The 24,314-nt window shown below is 34.8% G+C and overlaps 1 protein-coding gene across 1 annotated transcript in view; it reads right to left on the bottom strand.

Annotated features, from left to right (window-relative positions):
* EDIL3 (EGF like repeats and discoidin domains 3) overlaps positions 1-1,574 on the bottom strand; it is a 385,902-nt gene extending 384,328 nt beyond the window's left edge. Inside the window, exon 1 of the mRNA XM_019746385.2 lies at positions 858-1,574. Coding sequence (XP_019601944.1) covers positions 858-924 — 67 coding nt within the window. The 5' untranslated portion in view covers positions 925-1,574. The remainder of the gene's footprint in view (positions 1-857) is intronic.
* Between the last annotated feature and the right edge of the window lie 22,740 nt (positions 1,575-24,314).

Raw genomic sequence — 24,314 nt, 5'->3', positions numbered from 1 at the left:
AGTTGCTAAAGTCCTCTATTTTTTGACAGGCTGGTTTATTTCACACAAGTCATGGAAAGCAGCACCAGACCAGCTCTTACAACTTTTCCGCTCTTGGGTGGGGGTGCGAGAGTTGTCTCGCACCGCACCATTCCCTATTTCCAAGAGTTACACTTATACCCTAACCGAATGCTGAGAAAAGCTTGAGGCCCCTTGGGTTAGAGGAGAGACAAATTCCCAGGGCTCTTCTGTAATCGATGCAGTGAGTCCCAGAGGGGGAAGCGAAAGAAAGCCCAACCAACTTGTCAGACCCGTCTCCATCTCACCCACCGCCCAAACTCCTAGCGCCTGGGTTTGGATTTGCAAACCTCTCAGCCAGCCCCAGGAGCGGAAGCACCGCACCCTGGGGCAGACAGTTCTGCGGCTCTCCAGCATCTTCGCATTTCAACTAACGGTAGATGACGCCTCAGCAAGCTTGCTTTCTTGGCTCTAGCCCCCACCAAAGGTCCGCCGGGTGCCGGGTGCAGGTAGCGGGCTTCCCCAGCACTGCCCAGGGAGGGTTCGAGCTGCGACCTGGTGGTCCAGTGAACTGCAGAATCTCTAGTTCCCAAGAAAACAGTTCCCTCCCGCCACCCCTCTGTCCACATCTTTCCTTGATCTCACCCCAGTCCCTCAAACCCCATTCCCCGCTTAGCCCCGCTCACTCGCTCTGACTTCGGGAGCACTTTTGGGGGAACCCAAGGCGTGCCATCGCCTCCGAGCCTCCCGCGGCGCTTGCTAGCCCTGGCCGCCCGGGGGCTACCCCCAGCCCCCTGCAAGGTATTTCCCAGGGGACTCCCTGACTGTCCCGCACCCAGCTGCCCGCCTCGCAGCCTCACCTTTGCAGAATTGGGGGACACTGAGGCTGAGCCCAACCAAGAGCCAAGTGGCCACCGAGCGCTTCATGATCCCTTCTCCCGGACGTGACCTGGACTGGTCAGGGGTCGAAGCGGAGGGCAGTGTCGCTAAGGTGGCACCTCAGGATAACGGCAGACCCCGCCCAACAGTGAATGCAGAAAGACGTCTTCTTCCCGCAGCTCTTCCTTAAACAAATTCTTGAAGAGGGTGAGAAAGAGTGGTGACTAAAGAGAGGAATCTCTTTTTTCCTTTTGCCTGCGCTCCGGTGCCAGGAGGTGGGCGAGCTCCAGGGAGCTGCTGGCGGCTCAGCCTCTGCTGCGAGTGGGTCCTGGCTGAGGCTGGGCGGGCAGGGCGGGGCGCGGGCTCCCGCGGCAGCTCTGGGTCACCCGCGCTGGTGGACCCGCAGACGTACACTGGGCTAGCCGCTAGCGCCCCTCTCTCCTCTGAGGCTGCCGGGCTTCTGACTTAGAGAACAATGAAGCGTGAGCCGGCAGGGAGGGAGCCGGCGGCGGGGAGTGCACTGTGTACAAACAGAGGCAGCGTGCGTGTGAGCCGAAGCCTCGCCGGCGCTCTCCCCCAGCGCCTGCCTCCCTCCTCCCCAAGTCCTCCCTCTTATTCCCTCCCTTCCTCCCTCCCTCCCACAATCAGTCTCTCTCTCTCTCTCTCTCTCTCTCTCTCTCTCTCTCTCTCTCTCTCTCAGAAGTGGCTCCTTCTGCTGGAAGAGAAAAGGGAGACATCTGCAGCCACACCCTGGCACCTGCCACCACCTTCTGAAGTTCCTACATTCCTACATTACCTGTACCTTTTCCATACGTGCCAGAGACACTGGAGTTAAGGGAAGCACCTTTGGTATGTGAGATTCTCTTAGTTTCCAGCATTGGCTTTATAAATAACCACGTTAAGGACTCCCCTGAAGTCCCGTTCTCACTATAGCCAGAAAAAGAAGTTAGATTTTGAAAAGTGGCTCGCTCTTGGGGCACGAAGCTGCGTGACAGACAGAAGCCTGCAAAGTGAATTGTCCTGGATTCTCAGGAAATGCACCCTCGTCAGCCGCCAAACTGTAATCAGCTAAGACGGGGCTACTCTACTCTTCTGTCTGCACCTTAGTTAACTTTGGGCTGTGGAGAGAGGGTTGTGGGCTCATCTGCTCACTGGGGCAAAGAGGCGAAGACATAGGGAAGCGAATAGGAAACCTGGTTCTCATTAAATAGGACATCTGTTTCAGATGAGAAATAGTGGAGTGGGCTTGCGGGCCCTGCAAGAAAACAGAAGGCAAAGAGAGATTCTTGCAGCATCACTGAAGTGGATCAAATTATCCTGCTACCCACCAAAAACAATATAAATGGACTGGTTTTTGCAGTGAAAGTGGCTGAACCAAAATACAGCCCATGGCTTACAATAGTGCTTTCTCCTCTGTTTTTCAGTTAGAATGATTGCTTAGTGTACATGGATTCAATTTCCGCAGTTACAGGTACCAAAATGAAACAGTTCCTTTCTTTTTTTTTTCCTTCTAGAGAGGGAGGGAGAAAGAGAGACAGAAACACAGACAGAAAAATTGAAGGAAACATCCTTGAAGGCAAGGATATCTAAGAGAGGGTGCTTGGTTGTTTGATTTCATCTACTTTTGCTTCTTTGAGTCTTTTAATTTCTACCTTCCTTTTGGAATTTGAAGTGGAATCAAGGATGCAAGGCCAATGGAAAAGTAATACTGCTTTTGAGAAGTTAATGTATTGTACCACTGACAAACAAATAAAAAAAAACAGCAACAACAAAAATTATTTCAAAACCAGGTGTGTTCAGATCTCATGTTTGCTGGGACGGTAAGAGAACATTTTTTTTTTTTTTTTTTTTTATGGCTTTGTTAAGGGAAAGAGGCGAACCATTTTATTTACTGTCTATTTTCATGCTTGAAGCCACAGATATTAAAATAAGACATCATTGCCCAGAGAGGTAGTAAAGAAGTTTTAAACAATCAAATTCCAACTTTCTGGCACATCATTATTACTTAAATTTAAAAGTGTGCTTTCAGTCATGCTGTGGCATGTCTACCATAAAGTACTTCTTTATTTTATTGAAATGAGATGTTTAGTATCAGTTTTAAGGTATTATTTCTAAAGGACGGTACTCAATCTCGAAATGTAAAATCAAAAACCAGTGTCTCTGTGATGAGATATTATTTTCCTGTTTAATTCCCTGTTTATTTCCATTTTTCTGGCAATATCTGACCTTAAAAGCATGTTAGGAAGTTGAATATTTTTTTGGAACAGTGTATGCTAAATTTTATCTTTTTTTAATCTTTTTTTTTAAATTTAAATTCTTAAAAAGAAAACTACATTAAAATGCATATTATATCACCAAACACCTGGAGTTGTAAATATAAATGCCATCCTGTATTACCTGGTAGATGACTTGTAAAATGTTGCCAGTTTACTACCTCTACTTCCTGAAGTCCCATTTCCAATCTAAATTTGATACATAGCCTTAGACCCATAGCTCCTGGTGCTTAGCTACTTCTTCTCCCCCCCCCCCCTTTATTGATAATGATCTTGTACCAATAAGACTTTCATTTTGAAAGTTTCAGGCACTTTACCTAATTTACATTTATAGGACTAATTTCACTCTAATTCACATATAGCCTCTTCAAAAGTGTAATATACAAAATGTTTTACAAAACTAAAAGAAGTAGATTTATTTTAAAACAAGATAAAGTAAAAGGATGAAATTCTGTTATGAATCTTTTACCTCACGTAAAGTGCTAATGGACCTTTACCAATTACATATGATCCAGCCTACAGTTTTAAAGCTTGTCCAAATATGTATCTAATGTGCCCAAAATTAATTTATACATCACTTGAAGACAGCACTTGTTAAAAGTGTAGGCTTACTTTTTATTTACTGTAGGCTTACTTTTTCCAAGAATGTAAATAGGTTTCCGGGAAAAAGAAATTCTTCCATGGTCAAATAATTTTGGGAAACATTGCATATCAAAGCAGCATCTTAAAGTTTCATGGTGAATGTTAGCATATGAAAACTTTGAAAGGACCTACAAAAGTGTTTAAGAAACTTTTCCAAAAGTGTTGAATTCAGAATTTGGAAAACATTTCTTTTTTCACTAGGACAAGCATATATTAACACCTATTAACATATTGTAGGTTTTGTGCTACAAGAGAAAGAAGTTGGAAAATGTTGCCAGAAAATAAAGCAGAATGAAGTATCAGCAAAACTAACAAAAACAGGATTATGGAAAATATACTGGTTTTCAAGGATTATCCTTTTTGGCTCAAGGTTTGGATTCTGGAGTAGAACATACCTGAATTGGAATACTGTCCCTGTCATTATAACTCTTTTAATACAGGCAAGCCAATTAATTGCCAAACCTCAGTATTCTCATCTATGTCATAGAGTTATTAAGAGTTCTAAATTCAATGTGATAGGCTAGTGTGATCACAGAAGGGCCTAGCCAGGGACTGGGTACACAGTGATGGTGATGATGATGATTATGAGATGAGGGGGAGGGGGAGGGGGAGAAAATGAACAAGAAGACTGTAATCACATATGGAATTCCAAAAGAATTTTTCTCAATAGCTGATCATCTCTATTCCCCATCCACCACTCCCATTAAATCATCTGGAAAAATTTAAACTCACCTTCTAATATGTCAAGCAGCAAACAACATTAAATACAGTGTTTCCTAATATTTCTGTAATTATTGATTTTTATAAATAAACTAGATATAAAAAGAGTCAGATTATGTGATAAAATTATACTCAATACTATTCATTTTTATCATTTTGCATTTAAAGACTACATTTTGCACTTCAAGAACCTTGTTTTCCTTAATTTCCAAAACGCCCCTGGAATAAAATTTTGATTTCAGCCTTGTGAGGTCCAAAGCAGAAAATCCAGTCAAGCCCACCTGGACTGCTGACCTACAGAACTGTCAGCTAATAAATTGGTGCTGTCTTAAACTATGAAATTTGTGGTAAATTGTTAAGCAGAAAGAGAAAACTAATAAAGTAGATCACTATTATTATCCCCTTTTTAGAGAGAAAGAGTAAGGCATAGATTGGTTAGGAAAATTGCCCTCAGTCAGTCTCAAGTCAGTAAGCGGTGAAGCCAGTGATTGAACCTAAACAGTTTGAATCCAGAGCCCGCTACACTCTACTGGCAACGATTAGGGAGGGTCAACCATGTGCTAAGCACTAATGCATTTTTACATTTTACATATTGCTTCACTAAATCATCCCAACAAGCTTTATGAGGTAAATGTTATTATTATTTCCATTTAACAGCTGGGAAAACCAAGGATTAAAATACTGAAGTAATCTGTCCAGGATTAAGGCAGCAGTGAGGGATGGAGCCAGGATTGGAGCCAGGATACGAGCCCTGCTTCAATTCCGGGAGTGATTTTCATACCCATTATGTTGTAGCTTTGATTTAGACAATTCTCTAACTTATTTTATGCATATATACATGTATATTTTCAATTGAAGTAGCTATAACTGTGATTGTCATTTTTTTAGTACAGTCTGCATTTTCTCTGACCTTCTTGATTTATCATTTTAGGGTATACTTTGCTTAGATGTAGAGTTCTAAGCACATTGTAAAATTATCTAAAATATTTGAGTGACACACAACACTTTTTTCATAATTCTCCATAAACACCAAGCTCGTTCTTTCCTCCAACCCTCTGCTCATACTGTTATGCTCATCTGAAATGACCTCTTACATCTTCTGCTAGCTGAATGCTTATATCTCCATGAGACCTCTCCAGCACAACAGAACCATGATTAGAATTAACACTTTTTATTTTTCTCTAATTCTTTCATTGGTGTTAACCTTATCTTTGCAAATAATTGTAAACGGCTCTTGCCACAAAGATAACTGCATGCCTTAGACATAGCTGAGTGTTACATGTTAAATTTCTGCAGTCTTCCCGCTATGAACACTAAAGAAAGTTAATTTTTAAGATGACACATTTTATACCAAATTCCTAGTTCCCAGTATTTTTGTGCTTGTTTCCCTGATAGATGCTGGTTCCAGAAAATCTGTACGGTCATTACATAAGAGTAAGCCTTTGCCTTCAGAGTCTGACCCTGGTAAGAGAAATCTCTTGTGTCTCTAATTCCTTCCCTCATTTTCCACCGAACCCATTTCAATGATTTAGTTTTTAGCTCCCTAAACTATTTTGAATAATCAATACTGCACATAATAAAAGTTCAAAGGTACAAGTGGTACAGAGAAATAAAAGTTTCCTTCTTAGTGACATCCTCTCCTTACACAGGGTTGCCTCCACTGGGCCAATTGCTGGCAGTTAGTAGCTATTGCTGTGTGACCTGAAAAGGTGTATATATACATACACACCATAAACAAACACACACATACATATGTATAGACGTGTGTTTGTTTATGGTGTGTATGTATGTATATACATACATACATATGTATATGATTATATATATACATATACATATGTGTGTATATAGTGTAAATGTGTACATAATTTTCACAAAATTACTAAATTATATAAACATTACACATTTGGTTTTTTCACAAAAGTTTAAACATTTCTGAAATTGTATCAAGGGCAGCATAGTGTCTGTGCAATGTGAATCTCTTTTAATAGACATTTAAGTTGTTTACAACCTTTGGACATTGCAAATAATGTTGCAAGGAACACACATTTTGCACATGTGTGCAAAATAAACTCTTTAGAATAAATTGCTTGAAACGGCATTGTTGGTTGAGGGTATGTCCATTTAGAATTGTGGTAGCCATTTCCATATTGCTATTTATAAAAGGTGTATGAATTCATCCTTCCACCTACAATGCATCAGAGAGCTTGTCTCCCTACATCATGGCCAATATATGTTTATAATTTTTGGTCTTGTCAATCTTGTAGATGAAACTGGCATCGCATGAATATCTCTTACTATTAATGGATTCTAGCAACTTACTTTTTACATATTTAAAAATAATTTATACTTCCTTTATGTTACTTTTATGTTATGACATTTCGTATCTTTTGCTCTTCTTTCTACTGGATTGCTGACCTTTTCCTTTATTGGTAGGAATTCTGTATGTATTAAAGAAATTAGACCATTGTGCTTCACATTTATGTCAAAATATTTGTCCAGCTAATTTACAGCTGCTGTTTTGATTTTGCTGTGCTAAAATGTTTTGTATTCGAAGTGATTAAATTTATTCATCTTTGCTTTATGGTTTCTAGGGATTTTTTTTGTTGTTGTTTTGTGTTGTTTTGCTAAGATAGGCTCTTATTATTCTAAATAATAGTATATAAGAATAGTAAGAGCCTATCTTACTTATAGTAAGAGAATAGTTTATAAACATATTCTCATATATTTTCTTATAGTACTTTAATTTGTATTATGGGTTTCATGTGTGCATTTACAATTTGTATCCCTATTAATTATTGTTGTTTACAAATGTTTTTAGTAACTGCTAGGATAAAATACTCTCATCTACTTCTTTTAAAAACAATATTCCCTGGCGAATGTTGGACATTTATGTTTTTTCCCCACGTGAACTTTAGAATGAGCTTGTCTAGTTGAAATAGTAATAAACATATTTATAATATTAGTATTCCTATCTACACATTCAAGTTTTCATGTATGTCCTCTTGTTGGTTTCTACTTACATATTTTGTCTTTTCATGTACCCATCTAAATGCAGTGTTTTCCTATTATATTTTGTATCTGGCTGTTTTATGTTTATAAGGCTATTTGTGTGTGTGTGTGTGTGTGTGTGTGTGTGTGTGTGTGTGTGCGCGCGCGCGCGCGCATTAATGTTACATCTAGTCACTTCATCAAAGTCTTTTACTGTTTATATTAGTTTTTCAGTTGATTCTTTAGGTTTTTCTAGATATACAATTATATTGTCTGAAAGTATTAGTTTTGCCTCCTCTTTCCAAATTTTCAACTGCTTTTCCCATCAAATTGTTATAACTGCTACCAAATAAATACTAAATAAATGGACACACTTGTATTATTTCTGACTCTAATAGAACCAGTCTAGTCATCTGTTGTGGACATAGCACGTGTCCTCTGGCCTCCTGAGTCCCGTGCAGGAATTACAGTAATTTTCTATATACCAGAGTTTGTTCAAAAAAATAACTTTAAGAAGTGAAACTATTACTGTCAGTGTAGAAAGGAAATGAGCGCTCATAAATGTACAGAATAGGAGATAAAAACACATTTTCTTTAGCAAGAAAGTCAGAGACACTTGAGAGGATTCATCAGGAGTGGATGCTATAAACTTTGAGGTTGCATTTGACAGAAAACTGAATCTCAGTGTCTTCTGACTTAAAATAATAAAATTTTCTTTTACATCCACCATAGCCATAACTATTTAAATGTGTGATTAACTGGGAAAATGATGATATTATACCAGTTCAAAGGACAATATTGGACTATTTCCCCCTTTATCTAGTTTTCAGTGACATTTCCCTCTTTTTCTCCAATTATAGCATTGCTGATAATTGAGTCAGAGATTTATTTATTTCAAATATATAAGACTGTTGGTTTGACACATCGAGTATAGTAATTGACCAAAGATAAACGAAACATGGAGAAAAATGTTTTAGCTATCCCAAAACAAATGACAAAGATTATGAATACACAAGATCCTCTTTGATTTTCCTGGTTCCAAAATGGTCTTCAACTTGAAAACTTTGTCAATACAAAATAGTTTGCTTTTCATAATCACTCTCATTTTAAAAATTTGAAACTGCAAATGGATTATATTTTAATGTATGGTATTTTGGCAAGTGCAATTTAAAATATGGTTTTTTCTTCAGCCATAAGCAGAATAATATTTAATTGTTTAATGTTGACATTGATTTTCTTACCTCTGTCTATAAATAAAATACTACTAGCACATTTTCCTTTACATAGTATTTTTTAATATCTCACTGAAATAAAATATTATGCATGCCTTATAACACAGTTATGATTTGTCTGAAAGTATTATTGTATTAGCATAACTTGAAATATTTGATTAATGTTTTAAACTCATACTTTTTCCATACAAACCAATATAAAATCATAGTGTCTGTATTTAAAATTGGAAGGATGAAAGAAATGTCATGGTCCTCACAGAGAAGGAAATTATAATATCTTGACCTTATGCTTTTGAGAGTGACCAAAACAAAAATAAAAATTTAAACCAAGAGATTTTTAATAAAGTTTTCAAAATATAATAACAGCATGCCTTCTTTGCTTTATTTGATGATCCTGGGGATGATTCATAGGTAAGCTTTCATTTTCAAAAAACAAATATTATAAAACATGTAAATAAGACTGTGAAGCAAAATTGCACCATTGCTTCAATACATCCTTAGAGAATTCAGTTTGATTTCAATAATCATTTTTTAAAGCATATACACGGATGCAATTTGATTTGTAATGCAATTAGTGATCTGAAGTATAATGAAATGGGCATTTTGAACTTAGTTGCAGCTTATATAGTAAAACCCATTGCAATGTGAACCTTCACTCATCCAACCAACAAACAAAATTGAAAAAAAAGTTTATTTAGCTGAATTATTATTTACCATTTTATTGTAAGATATACATTCCTGAATGTTCACTGCAAAATAAAGTCATGACAAAAAATTAACATGAATTTGAAAGCACGGATTATTAATATAAATTCATTATTTTTTAAATGACGGATTTCGAGAATCTTTTAACAGGCAAATTGGACATGTGTAAGTTAAAAGTGCACCCAAATGGAAGATAGGTACCCTTGCCAAAACGTTTTAAAATTGCATTTGTCTACTTTTAGAAATAAAATTAACAGTGACATTGATATGTAAACTATTGTATAGTCCTATGTAGGAGGAAAAGAGTCATCATAGTGTGTAGGCTGAGGGGTAGAACTGTTTCCACGGCTGCCTACCATGATCTGACTCAGCTGAAAACACCCCTGTATTATTTTAATATTTTCCTTTCCTCTATTAAATAATGTGTCACTCTGGGCTATGACGCAGGCTGGTGATTCAGTTCTGTGTAAGACACTGCCTGGGGACCTTGAGCGATAACTAAAAATACCAGAGCATTTTCTCCTTAGAAGAGCCTTAGTTTTGATAACAAATGCATAGACTGCTCATCCACAGCATTTAGCCAGTGCACTTTAAATAAAGGGATTTGCTACGCCCTTTAGCTTTTAAAATTTTTAACCGCAGTAAAATCTTTTATTGCTTTGTCTGCTCTACATTCTACTGTATGTATGTTTTTATTATTATATTTCTTTTAGCTTCTTAATTTTTATTTTTTTCCAATGCAGAAGAATAATTTTATGAGTCCTCCGAATTGCTTACATTCCTAACACGGGAGATGGACAGCTCTTTTGCTTCTAATTAGTTCTGTAAAATCCTTTTTAATGCTATAAAACAGGTTTCTTTTTTCAGTCCCAGATGGCACCCCTGCCCTAAAAGGCAGTCCCATGGAGGAAGTTCATAGCAGGGAGTTTAAATCATTGTTTCTGGCAGCTCTGGGACTGCTGGCTGAGGATTCGTTCCCACGGGAGCAATAAGCACCAACTCACAGACAGCTCAGGGCAATGACGGGAGTATTGGTGCTTCCTAATTTCTAGTAACATTCAGTCCTTAATACACGAATCCATGAATTAAAGATACCTTTCTTACAGTGACCAAGCCTTCCATTCAGTCTATAGCACCGGGTGAAAAGAAAATTGGAAGTCATCATAATTCGTTTTGTTTTATTTACTTTACTAGTTGCATTGTTTAGCACTTCCAAAACATATCTAAATAACTCAGTGGTATGAACTGCGGTAGCATTCCAGCCCAACTGAAACGCCAGAGGTGTGCAAGTGGGAGAAACCTATAGAAGCATATCATAAGGTGGAGATAAGTCCTGCCTCCTGCAGGACTCTAAGTATCTGAAGCTGAGAAGGAAGATATATCTGTTCGTGTAAATCTTTACAAAGGATAATGAATCGGTCCCTAAGTCCATTTAAACAATTTTGTGGCGAAGACATCTAACAATGGAAGACAATTTCTAGGTTGATTTTTGTATTTTCTTTAAAAACAGGCAAAGTATTAGGTTGGTGCAAAAGTAATTGTGGTTTAAAGGTTTAAAAAAAAAATTTGCAAAAACCGCAATTACTTTTGCACTAACCTAATAGAAAAGGAAGGTGGGGCTGGTAAGGGGGTGGGAGAGAATGCACTGATGTCTTCCCAGGAAGGACAATGAGAAGTATTCCTCTCTAAGGTTAAGGATACCCTAATGGATAAATGCTGATACCTGGATAACTGGAGCCCAGAGTACACACTGTATTGGGAGAAGTGAGCCGGGGAGGCAGGGTGGCATGGTCCTGCAAGGGCTGGAAATGGAATGCTCAGCTGAAGTTGGGAAGACAACTACCTGGATAGCATATTATAGGAAGCAGAAGCCTCAGTGTCCAGGACACTTCTTCAACCATAAGAGAACTTAAGAAAATCAGAAGTGGGGATTGCCTTTTGAATATTTAAGATTGTATGAATTATTTTGTGCTTATTAAACTTCCTTCTACGAAATAAATCTCTATTACAAATGTTTACAAAAAGGAGTGTTGGTTGTCCAGTATAAATGTTTTCCTAAACTTTATTTCATCGTTGCTATATCAAGAGAAGTGTGATTCTCTTAGAAAAAAATGGTCAAATGTATTATAAGGATATCTCTCAACATGAACAAGGAGCTATTTTTCATCAACGAGCTACCTCACAAAATTAGACCAACATAAGGGATCTAAACACTGTGTCTTATTTTCCTTTTTTAGTTCATCACCTAATAAGTTTTATCAATTAAAATTTCCGATCAGTCTGTGTCTTCAATCTGCTAAGATAAAGGCACAAGAAGCATTGCCAGCTCCTCTTTCAGTCTGTACTATTTTCCTCTTCTTTTACTTGGGGCTCCACTTAGGCAGTTTGCATTGATTCTCACCCTCAGTTAGTCTCCCTCGCCAGTAGTGGAATCTACTCATGGAACATCCAGTCATTCATTTTCTCTTTCATGCATTCTGAAAAATATTTATTTATCAAATGCTATGTTTCAGATATTATACTAAACACCAGATATTATACTTTAAACCACCGAATTTAAAGCTTATGAAGTGCTAAGATAAACGCTTTTATTTTTCATTAGAGCTATTGTACAGCCCAAATATTCTAGTAACTTCTTAGTCTTGACTAAATTGACCAGGATATAGCCCCATGCTCCACATATACATGTACACCCATAATATTGGTCTGTCAAGAATACACATCTACTTGAATTCAACAGATATGGGAACCCATTGAGTTCCACACACAGCAGAAAGAACAGTTTCATAAGGAAACCAGAGCTCAGGTTAATCCTGGTAAATCTCTGTGAACATCTAGCTAATCTATTATTTAAAATGAAAATTCATACTAAATGCCTACTGTCCTGAGGCAAGCCACATTCAGGAGTGAAGTGGACCTAGTAGAAAACAATAAGGGGTGGTAACAAATTATGAAATGCATGCTAGATCTAAAGGGTACAGCAGCTACCCACTACAGTCAATTGTTGCCTTGTGGGATTATGGGCTCAGCATGGCCAGACCCCGATTTTTCAACACCTGAAATTTCCCAGGTTTTAACATGCAGGGAGGTGTAACTCAACATTTATGCAAATCAAATAAAGTAAGCATACTTTTTTGAAAATTTAAAAAAAAATCCATTTGAAAAATAGACTAAAATAAATTAAAAACAGATAAGCAACTTAATTAGCTTTACTATCAAACCATATAAACACAGAAAATTTTAGGTCAGTATTTTAGTCTAATTTTTGGACTGGTAAAAAAATTAATGAAAACAATGAAAGAGGTTAGAGACAAATTTTCTTATCTACATAAAAATGAAAAAAAAAATTCTGTACATTAAAAAACTCATAAATGTAATTAACAGGTAAATATCAAAGCAGGAACAATACTTCCCAGTGATGATTGACTCTTATATACCACTATTGGGACTGTTAATTGCATCTACCTTTTAAGAAGCAATTTGGCAATACAGATGAGGGAGCTTAAAATAAAACAAAACAAAACAAAACAAACAAACAACAAAAAATATATACATATATATAAACTTTGACCTAGTAAAATTATTTCTAAACATGTATCCTACGGAGTTCATTTAATATAATTGTACATATGATTATAATTCAGGTACAAGCGTGGTTATTCTCGAATATTTACTATATCAAGTGTAAGATATATTACATTTATTATATCAAATATTCAAAACAAGTTAAATGTCCAGTGTTAACTAAAGGTTAAATAATCTTAACCAATTCAATAAAAATATTTATTTTTGTGCTCTCTATAACATGATGGTTTTAATTAATTTTTAAAACTTAAGGTAAATACTCATGTTTAATCTAGATTTTCTTTAAATGCTAGAAAAATTCACCCATAATCCACCACTCCTTCTTAATGACGGCTAATATTTTAGAATATATCTTTCCAAAATACATCTAAATGTGTATGAAGAGTATATATATGTATATATTACATTTATCTCCCTTCTCCCTCCCTTTCTATCTTCATGCTCTTTTCTCTCTCATTCATTATACATTAAACAATGTATCATTTATATATTTTTGGTTTACTACATATTTAAAGGTTATTTTTAAATGGTTATATAACAATCCTTTGTATGACAAATACAACACAATCACCCAATCCAATATTGATTGATATTTAGGTTGTCTGCAGTTTTTGTTGTTGTTGATTATGTTGCTATCATAGAAAATGCTCTAACAAACAGTCTGGTAAGTATGTCTTTATAAACTCTAGCAATCATTTCTGTAGGAAAGATTTTTAGTTGAAACATTGCTGGGTGAAACACATGCTTATTTTAAATTCTAATAGGTATTCATATTTTCCAGGAAATTTGTACCAAGTTAATCCACCAGCAGTATACCAGAGTACCTATTTTCCCCAACAATACTAGGTAATGAGCAGACTTTTTGAGTTACGCAAAAGTGATAGTCAAAAAAATCTCATTATTTTGTGTTACCCTACTAGTGAGGTTAAGCATCTCCATTTGTTTTTTACCTATAATTTTTGTCTTACTTGAATTACCTATTTATATTCTCTGCCCATTTCTTATTAAGAGACTTGGTTTTTTTCACATAATTTCATAGAAGATTTAAACTAATACAATGCAGATAAAACGTTTTCTTAAATGTTTCTCAACATTCAGTTTTTTTCTTTTAATTTTGTTGAACAAAAGTTCTAAATATTTTATGCAGTTTATCAGTCTTTTCATTTATGTTTACTAGTATATCATCATGGGCATAAAATGAAGTGAGAAAATGCAGACTATTAAATTTTACTCCTGATCCTTGCATATTTTATATAATGATATATTCATATATATATATATATATATATATATATATATATATATACATTTTGATTGTCAAATATGTATATATTAAAAGGAAACAATATATGTATACATGCTTTCTTTTGCACACATTCACTATTTAAAACCACTTAAAGGAACCTATATTATATTCATATTTAGAAGAAACACTGAAACATATTTTCTGCTTTAGAAGTAAACTGACCATTGTCCAGATATTATCATTTTGTCACATGCCCTTGCATCTTTCCAACCCAAATAAATCTTCTGAAAGCCTCTTACCTACTATAGGAGATTGACAATGCCCGTTTATCTGAAAAATACTTTAATTTGTTTGCTACATTCTCCATCTGTGCATTTTAGCACTTAATCATGTTTCCTTCATATATGAAATAAGAGAGGGATGTAGTCAATTTTTCCTTTTTGCTTGCACTGAGTGCTAGGAATAGATCCAGATATTATGGGACCTGAGGCTTGTACAATGTAGTTGGCCCTCATCATGTAAGATTTGTATTATTATTTTATCTATACAAAAATGAAAAAATACACAGCTATAAGTAAAAAAAAAAAAAGATACGTAAGTGAACATTCATTTAGAGTGACAAAGATTACTTTTAAATCTTAAAAACTGAGATATAGTTCAGTATTTCGAGCATCGCAAGATAAAATATTTTAATTATTAATAGACTGGCACATGCCTGACATTCTGTCACTTTTTTTGTACATATTTTTGAACAACTTATTTATTTAAGAATAATTTTTAAATATGAGTTTCTATAGAGAATATAAAAATAATTTGATCTTTTCTCTAGCATCACTAATTAAAAAAACTTAAATTAAAACTTAATTAAGTTTTTAAATATATCACAACTCCTAGTCAGTAATTTCTGAAACTTTCAGAATCAGTATTAAGGTTCATCAAACTTAATCAACTTTCTTTTATAAACAAGTATAGCACTTCAGGGAGTGTTCCACAGACTGGATCTCTGTCTCTATACTTGTTAAAACATGTTTCTCTTCTACTTGATCCATGTACAGTTAGTGCTCATTACCTCCATAAGGTCTAGTCCTATATTTTGCTGTCACAGCCCTGAGTTGGTCAGGCTAGTAAGTGGTGGTAATATTCATGGAGTCATTGTTACACTACTGCAGTGAGCAGTTACTTGCTATAGGTAAAAGTGACTGCAAGTCATGTAAACATATGCCACTAAACCCAAAGTGAATGTACCCTTAACTCAAAATTTTCAGTCAGATCCTCAAAATTCCCACGGTCTCTCCAATGCCACCTCTCATAAAGGAAGGTGTTGACAAAGGAAGAGTTGGAAAGAAACAATGGTTAAAAACCTTCTTTTTTCAAACTTTTCAAAATAATATGACCAGATGAGCAAATTGCCAGGTCCCTCCCTGGACTTTGGAAGGAGCTGGTATGATACAAATGAGAGTCTCTGAAACTTAAGTTTCTCTAGCATCAAGGTAAATCTGACTCTATTGAGAACTGTGATCACAGGAACAAAAAGACAAAGAAACAATGGAGACACCGGTCTACCAGAAACAAAAGAGAATGATAGGAAATCCTCATATATCAATAATCACCCTAGATGTAAATGGATTGAACTCACCAAAAAAAAAAAAAAAAAAAAAAAAGCACAGAGTAGCAGATAAACCAAACCATATGCCACCTCCAAGAGACACATCTCAACTACAAGGACAAATACAGACTCAAAGTAAAAGGGTGGAAATTGACACTCCAAGCAAATGGTATTCAGAGAAAGCTAGATGTAGTCATACTTATATCAGATGAAACGACTTCAGGATAAAAAAGGTAACAGACAAAGATGGACATTTCATAATGATAAAGGGGACTATACAACAAGAAGACATAACAGTCATCAATACTTATGCCCCCAATCAGTGAGCACCAAAATATACAAACCAACTACTAACAGAACTAACGTGAGAAATTGACCAAAACACAATTACAGTAGGGGAACTAAATACATCATCGACAGCTATGGATAGATCATCCAGACAGAGAACTGGGATAAACCTATAAAATTGTTCTTTCCTTCCTCAGAAGAAATCAGTCAGTTGCTCAGTCATTTGTGGAGTAACCTGCATTTTTCTGTTATCATTTTGGAAAGGAAAAGTAGAAAAGTGACAAACTGATGCTAGAAATTCTGGTTCATGGTGGCCATCATATAAACCAACTAAACTGCTTAACACAGGTAAACAAATGAAAGTCTTACTAAAAGAGATGGAATCTTTATCCTTTCATTCATCAAAATTCTGTTTCTAATAGTTAATCAATGTTAAAGGGCTAATTACAGGTAAATATTTGATTGATTAATAATGGTACTCCCAGCAATGGAATACAAGTGACTGTTAATACTATATATTAGAAAAATATTAATATACTTACAAAAATAATGATTCAGTGACCCAAAAAGCAATTTTCAAAATTATATATAATATTATGCAATTTTGTAAAAATATGTTCGTAGTTACATAGGAAACATTTTGGAAAGTTTTCATTAAAGTATTAGCAAAGGTTGTCTCTAAGGCATATCATTATGGATATTTTGAAATTTAACTTAAAAATATTTTAAAATAAAATGTTACACACCACATATATAGCTTTTGAACTATGTTGTAAAATTATAAAACGATTTTTAGTTAAAAAACAATAAAATATGTGATGCTCAGTATGTATTCTACATAATTATAAAGGTTTCATCTAATAGGAATTCAGTTTAGTTCATCAAAACCTCCTGTTATTCAGAGCTTATTTTTATACCAGTTACTTGACTCTAGCATCAGCCATATAGCATTTCTGTACGTTTTGATAAGCCCATGGGTTTTCTACTTTGTTGAGCTAAATATTGATGAAGCAGATGATAATCTGAGGCTTGCCTGCTATATTGTGAAAATCCCTCTGTGCTTGTAATAAAGCTGTCATCTCTCCTCTACCAAAAGCCTGTGTCAAGAGTGGATACAGGAAACTTTTAAAATACAGAATAACATTTATTAACTAATTATTTATATAAATTGTAATTATTTACATGATTATAAAAATATATTTATAACATATTAACAAATTATTTATGTGAATTACTCACTTATTTTAATACAAATTACACACCAAGGTTTCCAGTAAAATGTTTTTCTATTTTCAAAGAGAAGGAAAAGAAATACATTTTGCCATTAAAAGACAAGTAAATAAAATATTAATAACATACTCCAAATAGAATTGGGCTAGTATAATTCTCTGGTTACATATTTTATAGTTTACACTATGTGTGGTTGTTTAGGAACATGATACTACTAATCATTGTGATACTGTAGCTAGTGTAGCCGGCAGACTTCTGTAGTTCAGTTTATGTTCTCTTTAATATGGATTAGTGGGCTCTTAGAGTGATCAGCCATGCTATGAAGAGGACTTCTTTTGTTACTTCCCTTTGTCATTAAATTCATGTTTCCAACCCATCAGCTAATTTTTAATTGAGTTCCTATTTTGTTAAAAGCAAGACTGAGGAAAAGGCAAAGTAATATATAGATCATACCTGTCCTTTAAAAGCTCATAGCCTGTGTGCAGATGGACCACCTTAATATTTGGAGAAAATTAGGAGAATTTATACTATGTAGTTCAACAATAAATACTGAGGTATTGTTGTCATTTTGTTGCTTGTTTATGTGTTTTTTTACCAAGAGTAAAACATAACTGTTTCAGTGTCCAGAGATGAGAAAGGGGACAGGGCAGTGTGTAATAAACTGTCTGTGTCTATACTATGGTTGGAGGTGTGGTCTGCACATGGAGAGAAGTGAGAAGGAAACACCAAGTTCTGGAAGACTCAGAAATGAGCCTATTGCTGAAAATGTTTGGTGCAAACTGAGCTATTAAAGACTCAAAAATTTATTTGCACAATGTATCAGTTAGCACCGGTGTCTTTAACTTGCAGGTAACCAAAAACTCAACCCAAATGGGAATTTCTTGTTTATGTGATTAAAAGCCAGGGATCTCTCACAACCCAGGCATGACTGGATTCAAGGGATCAAAGATGGTTACAAGTACTGACTTTTCCCCTTCTCTTGGTTCTGCCTGAGGCTGTGTTGGCTGCAGTTGGACAATTATACTCCATGCGGTGGAAAGATGGCTACTGAAGTCTCAGCCTCATATCACAGTTATAGTATATTCAAATAACATCTCATATTCCATCCATTTGAACAAAATTCCAAATATCATGGCCAATGCTCTAAATCAAGAAGTGTGTCCATCCATGAACCAATCTCTGTTGAAGGGAAAATGAAATGTACTGTGTGGCTGAGTTCTAGATCACGTACATATGCATGTAATGGGGGACGGAACCAGATCCACCAAGGCACATGGACTGAAAGTGGGTACGGGCCCCTCCCCAAAAGGAAAATCAAAGAAGGTGAAGTGGTTTTTAGATGATCTGAAAAACAGCGCGCTTCCATTTCATAGGGCAAGATAGCTATCAGTTGGGGCATTGTGGAGCTCCATCTTTAGTACTTCTATAATTCATATAGTGGTATATTTTGTATGATCATATACAGAAATGTTAACAAGGTGCTCAAAGTATTTAAGAATGGGATTTCAGTGCTTGGAAGTGTTGGGAAGTAAGCACACATGTAAAATGATTTTTTTTTAATCTGTAGGGAAATTTAACAAATGTCAAAATTTTTACCATTATTTCACCATTTTACCTAATAAATTCACATCTTGAAATTTATTTTAAGGGAAATTTAGTCAAGCACAGGTGGATAAATACATACTTACTGCACATTGTTAATAATATCAAAACTGGGAAAATCATTAAATGATGAATAATAAAGAATAAAATATATTTTCTTATATCCATGTAGTCAAATACTTTGGAGGCACTGAATATTATCATTTGTATCTGTTTATATGAAATAGGCACAAAATAAATCAGGTTAAAAATATACATAATATGATATTTATATATATAAATGCTTAGAGAAAGTTTGGAAGGACAGGCATATGTATCAAGAGATTTAAAATTGGTTATATCTATATTATGGGGTTAAAGGCAGTTTTTCTTTCTGCTTAGTTGTATTTTCTATTTTGTAAAATAAAAATTGTAAGTCAAAAGCTAATGATAGGAACAGGAACTGGACAATTTCCTCATTTTTTATTTATAAATTAAAGAAAAGTTTAATGATATAAATTTGATGTTAGAACAGTTTGAGTAATTCAGTCTTATTTATTTAAAATATATGAGAAATATGGTATTTCAGTCTCAAAAAGGAAAAATGATTTGGCCTATATGTGTTTGCTTGTGTATGTATGTGTATACACATATATGTATATGTATATTATATGAGTACAATCCCCTTTTTTAATTTTCAGATTTTATATTGTTAGTTTTAATTAAATGTCAGCTTTTTCTTCCAATGACCAAATCACTGACTTACATAAAATGTATAAAATGAATCATCACCATTGTATTTCAGAAATATAACTATATGTGATCCAAAGGACCTTCCAATTGCCAAATAAGAAGGGAATCACCAACATCAAAAGACCTTCAGTAACACATCGTTCATTTTGAAATCTAACACTTGCTATCATCATATGAAGACTCTGAAATATTTATCTCAGGGTAGTGCCAATATCTTGCAGAGTAAAATTTTCATCACGTTTCCAAATAATTATAATAATTGATATTAAAAAATCAATACAACTTTCTAAATCCAGATAATCTTGTTTTAAAAGGGAAATATAACTTAAAGAGTTGTGTGAAAATCACAGAACTTCTAATCTGGAATGAGTCTTAGAGAACATCCAGTTCAAATTTTGTATTTTATAAATATGAAAACCTAGATAACATGATGCAGAATGACTCATTGGGAATACAACAGCTCAGACGGAAAATTGAAGATCAGTTTACCTGACTCACAGTTCTTTGCTTTTGCTGTCATGTTATGTTGCTAAAGCAACCACAAATGAGCCCAGAACTTGTTGGGTTTTCCTCAATGTGGGTCTGGGAAAATAATAACTTGGCTTATGGTATCAAGGAAACAGTGCAGACTTTGAGTCAAACAAGTTGACCTTTCTCACAATTTGTTAACTATGTAAATGTGGGCATGTGGGTTAAGTTCTCCGGGCCTCCCTTTCCTCATCTGTTAAATGGGATGAATAATATTTATGTAAAAGTGTTTGTGAGGCTTGTACGTTTTGAAGGTAGTGTGTATGAAGAGACCAGTACATACCAGGCTTTGTTTAGACTGTCCGATTTAGTCTCTTTAAATTTTGTTTTGCTATCTTGCTCAGGATTAAAAGTGATCAATCTCTTATGTTCTTAGGAGTACTAATAAGGTGCTTGCTTTCAGTATTCTACTTTAGATGGCCTTTCAAGAAATTTTGTCCAGGACACAAGATGTTTATTCTTAATTTTCCATTTACTGTATTTAGTCATCGCCTTTATTTTATTTATGAGAATTTGATTTTATTGTTATAATGGGAAGGGAAATTTTATTGGCCAATATAAGAAGTGGAATAAAGGAATTCTGTCAACCATGTTTTTGTCTGAATTTCCAGAATATATATCCGACCTTTTTCAATCTAGAAAATGTGTTTATATGACATTTGTTTCATTATGTTTCCCAATCATTTAAAGAAGCTTAATTTTTTTTTTAATTTTTTTTTTTTTTTAGCTAACGCCGGATGGTTTATCTAAAGTGGATATTTCACTATCATTAAAAATACACATATAATATCCTTTTACCTTCAGAGGGGATTTTAAAATATTAGTATATATTTCAGATTATAAACTATTTCTTGAGAAGAAGCTATTTTGAGACATTAAGACATCCACTTGAACAGTAACAGGTTAGCATGTAACTGTGATATATATCCTATTAGAATTAAGGAACTAAGCCAAAATCTCAGAGACCTTAAAAGTATATTCCCTAAGCAAAGGGCATATCCACCAGTCCAAGGAACCATAATAAACTTCCATCATGAAGGTTTTCAAACCATTAGAATAATCTCTGGCCCCAACACTATTCTTTCTACATGGAAAAAGAAAAATGTACCGTGTAGAATGGAAGAGCTATGAGTTCCATTGTGGATAGATCATTTTAGACAGTTCTTGTGAGAAATATTGAATAGAAGCTACCAAGAAACAGATTTCAGCCCTGTAAAAGGAAGAAAATCTTAATATTCAGAGCTATTCAAAGCTGCCAAGGAGAGGTAAGTTCTTTGTCGCATAGCTCTTCATGAAACAACTGATGCATTTAAACATGCTCCATCACTTCGTAAATATGAAAATGCCCTTATTCAGATTATTCCAAGGCAAACATGAAAAAGTATATTTTTTGAAAATGATACTTAGATAAGAAGTTTGAAATCTTTACTATGAGATTAAAACTAATTTCCAACATTAAAATATAATGCTATTCAACTTGCTAAAAAGACAAGAGATAAAAATGTTGGTGAAAAAGAAGACATGGATTATGAGTATCATAGTAGATGTGTCAATAAATGTAGTGATAGATGAGCAAAAAAATAAAAATGTTGGTGAGGATGTGGAGAAGAGGGAACCCTAGTGCACTACCGGTTGGAATGTACTCGTAAATAGGTACAGCCACTTGGAAAATAGTATAGAGTTTCTTCAAAAAATTAATAACAGAGCTACTTTATGATCCAGCAGTCCCACTTTGGGTTATATATCCAAAGGAAATGAAATCACAATCTGGAAACGATATCTGCACACCCATGTTCATTGCAGCATTATTCACAGATGCCAAGATATGAAAATACGCTGTCAGTCAATGGATGAATGGATAAAGAAACATACTATGCTGGGAAGAAGTGTAGTCAAACCTACTTAAAGATGAGCGGCCAACTGGAGGAAAACCTGAGTACCCCAGCTGAGAGGTGGCCCCTTCTTCAAGACATGGCACTGAAGCCATTTGGACCAGCCCAGCCACCTGCCAGCTGGATGCAGCCACATAAGTGAGCCCAGGCAAAACCAGCAGAGGAACTTCCCATTTAACTCACAGAATTATAAGAAAGACTAAATTGTTCTTGTTTCAAGCTGCTAAGATGTGGCGTGGTTTGTTATATAGCAACAGATAACTGATAATTTATTTAGTTTTATTATCTCCCATAATAGGATGTAATAAGTTATAGCAGTTAAAATTCAATCCAGAATTTAATTTTTAAAGTGACATTATAAACCTGTAACTCTACTGAGAGGTACAATAACAAAAGTAAAAGAAAAGCTATCCATCAGCTAAATGGAATGTGAACAGTTTTATTACTTGTAGAAGATATATATTTAGTCAGTATTTTTTAACAAACAAAAACATATAATGAGGTATACCATCATGCTGTCAGACAATTATACAGGATGTCTACAAAGGAAAAGGAAAGTGAAGGGTGGAGTCAATTATCCTGTTAAAGCAGATATTTCAAAGCTTCCACAATTTAAGGAAAGAGACTTAGAATGAGTCAAGATTTCAATCATCATATATTGCATTAATTCTCTGATTCTTTAACAGCTGGAAAATAATTGCTTATGTTAAGGCAGAGGATTCTATATTGATAAAATTTATAACGCCACATTTTGAAGATTCTTGGTTCTTTCTGATTTGGTCCAGCAAATGTTGATTCCTACTTATTCTTGTTTTCAATGTATCATAGAAACCTATTAATATTTAATCAATGTTTTCGAGGTACATTGACTCTCACAATTTATTTCTTTCTAAAGTGAATGTTCTCTTCTCATGGATATTAACAGAACATGATAGAACGACTTTCACTTTCGATTTGCCAAACATTTTGAAGGCTGCTCCATGGAGGCACCATTTAGACTGAATATCTCTAAGGCCTAGGTGCGTTCTCATTTATCACTGTGTTCCTGGGGCTAACATTTTACAGTTCTATGGCAGAGGCGGTTATTCAATAAATGTTGTCCTGTTGAATAAATGATCAGAGGATAATGGTTAAATCTAAATAATTATAATCCACATTCTTGGTAACTATGATTCTGAACTGATCTGCCCTCTCCTATATCTTTCCTATAACATAACAAGAAAAATATTGACATGCAGTTTGCCCAGGGAAAATGAAATATATGATTGCCGTTGAATAAAAACCAGTGAGTGAAAATTATTTTCAAAACATATGTATTGATTTTATCAAAATTGTGACATATAATTATGTTACTGGAGGACAATCAGAGTAGAAGATGGGAGAAAATTACTTCTAAATTATAATATGAATACCACACTGGAAACATCTCTGTAAAAAGTCTGGAACGGATTAAAAGAAAACCAAATGTTATTCCAACACTGATGCAGTTTCCATAGTCATGCTCCCTGTCTCAGGATTACTGGCTATTAGTCCTCCATTGGATGGTCCATATGACTAAATCCTCTCTCTCCAGGAGGAGAGAATACAGCTGCATCCCAGATAGAAAGAAAAAGAAACTCTCTATTGCCCATTATCTTCCACTGTCCTATGGCTTTGAAAATGATTTCCCCTCTGGATAGATTTTAATTTTTTTTTCCAGAACATATTGATTCACAAAAGCATTTCATGGTTTACTTGTAGAAAATGCACTTAGTACTAATAGCATGCTTATTCCTTGCCCTTAATGTTATAAAACCCGATCATTTTTCTAGATTTAAAGGCAGAAATATTTTTATTTTGGAATAGATTATCTTTTTTATCTCCTATGTGTTTATATTTGATTTGAGACCTAACATCTTTTAATATTTGTTATTTAAAATACATTAGCCTGCAAAATTAAAAACTTAAAAATAAACTAAAAGAACAACAGTAATACTAATGAACATGACTACCGCGTTTCCCCGAAAATGAGACCTAGCCGGACAATCAGCTCTAATGCATCTTTTGGAGCCAAAATTAATATAAGACTCGGTCTTATATATTATATTATATTATATTATATTATATTATATTATATTATATTATATTACATTACATTACATTATATTAAAGAGACGGTCTTATATT

The sequence above is a fragment of the Rhinolophus sinicus genome, linkage group LG03 (genome assembly GCF_036562045.2).
Source record: "Rhinolophus sinicus isolate RSC01 linkage group LG03, ASM3656204v1, whole genome shotgun sequence".
Lineage (NCBI taxonomy): Eukaryota > Metazoa > Chordata > Mammalia > Chiroptera > Rhinolophidae > Rhinolophus > Rhinolophus sinicus.
Note: the sequence above shows the minus strand (reverse complement) of the source record. Positions and strands in the feature narration are given on the sequence as shown.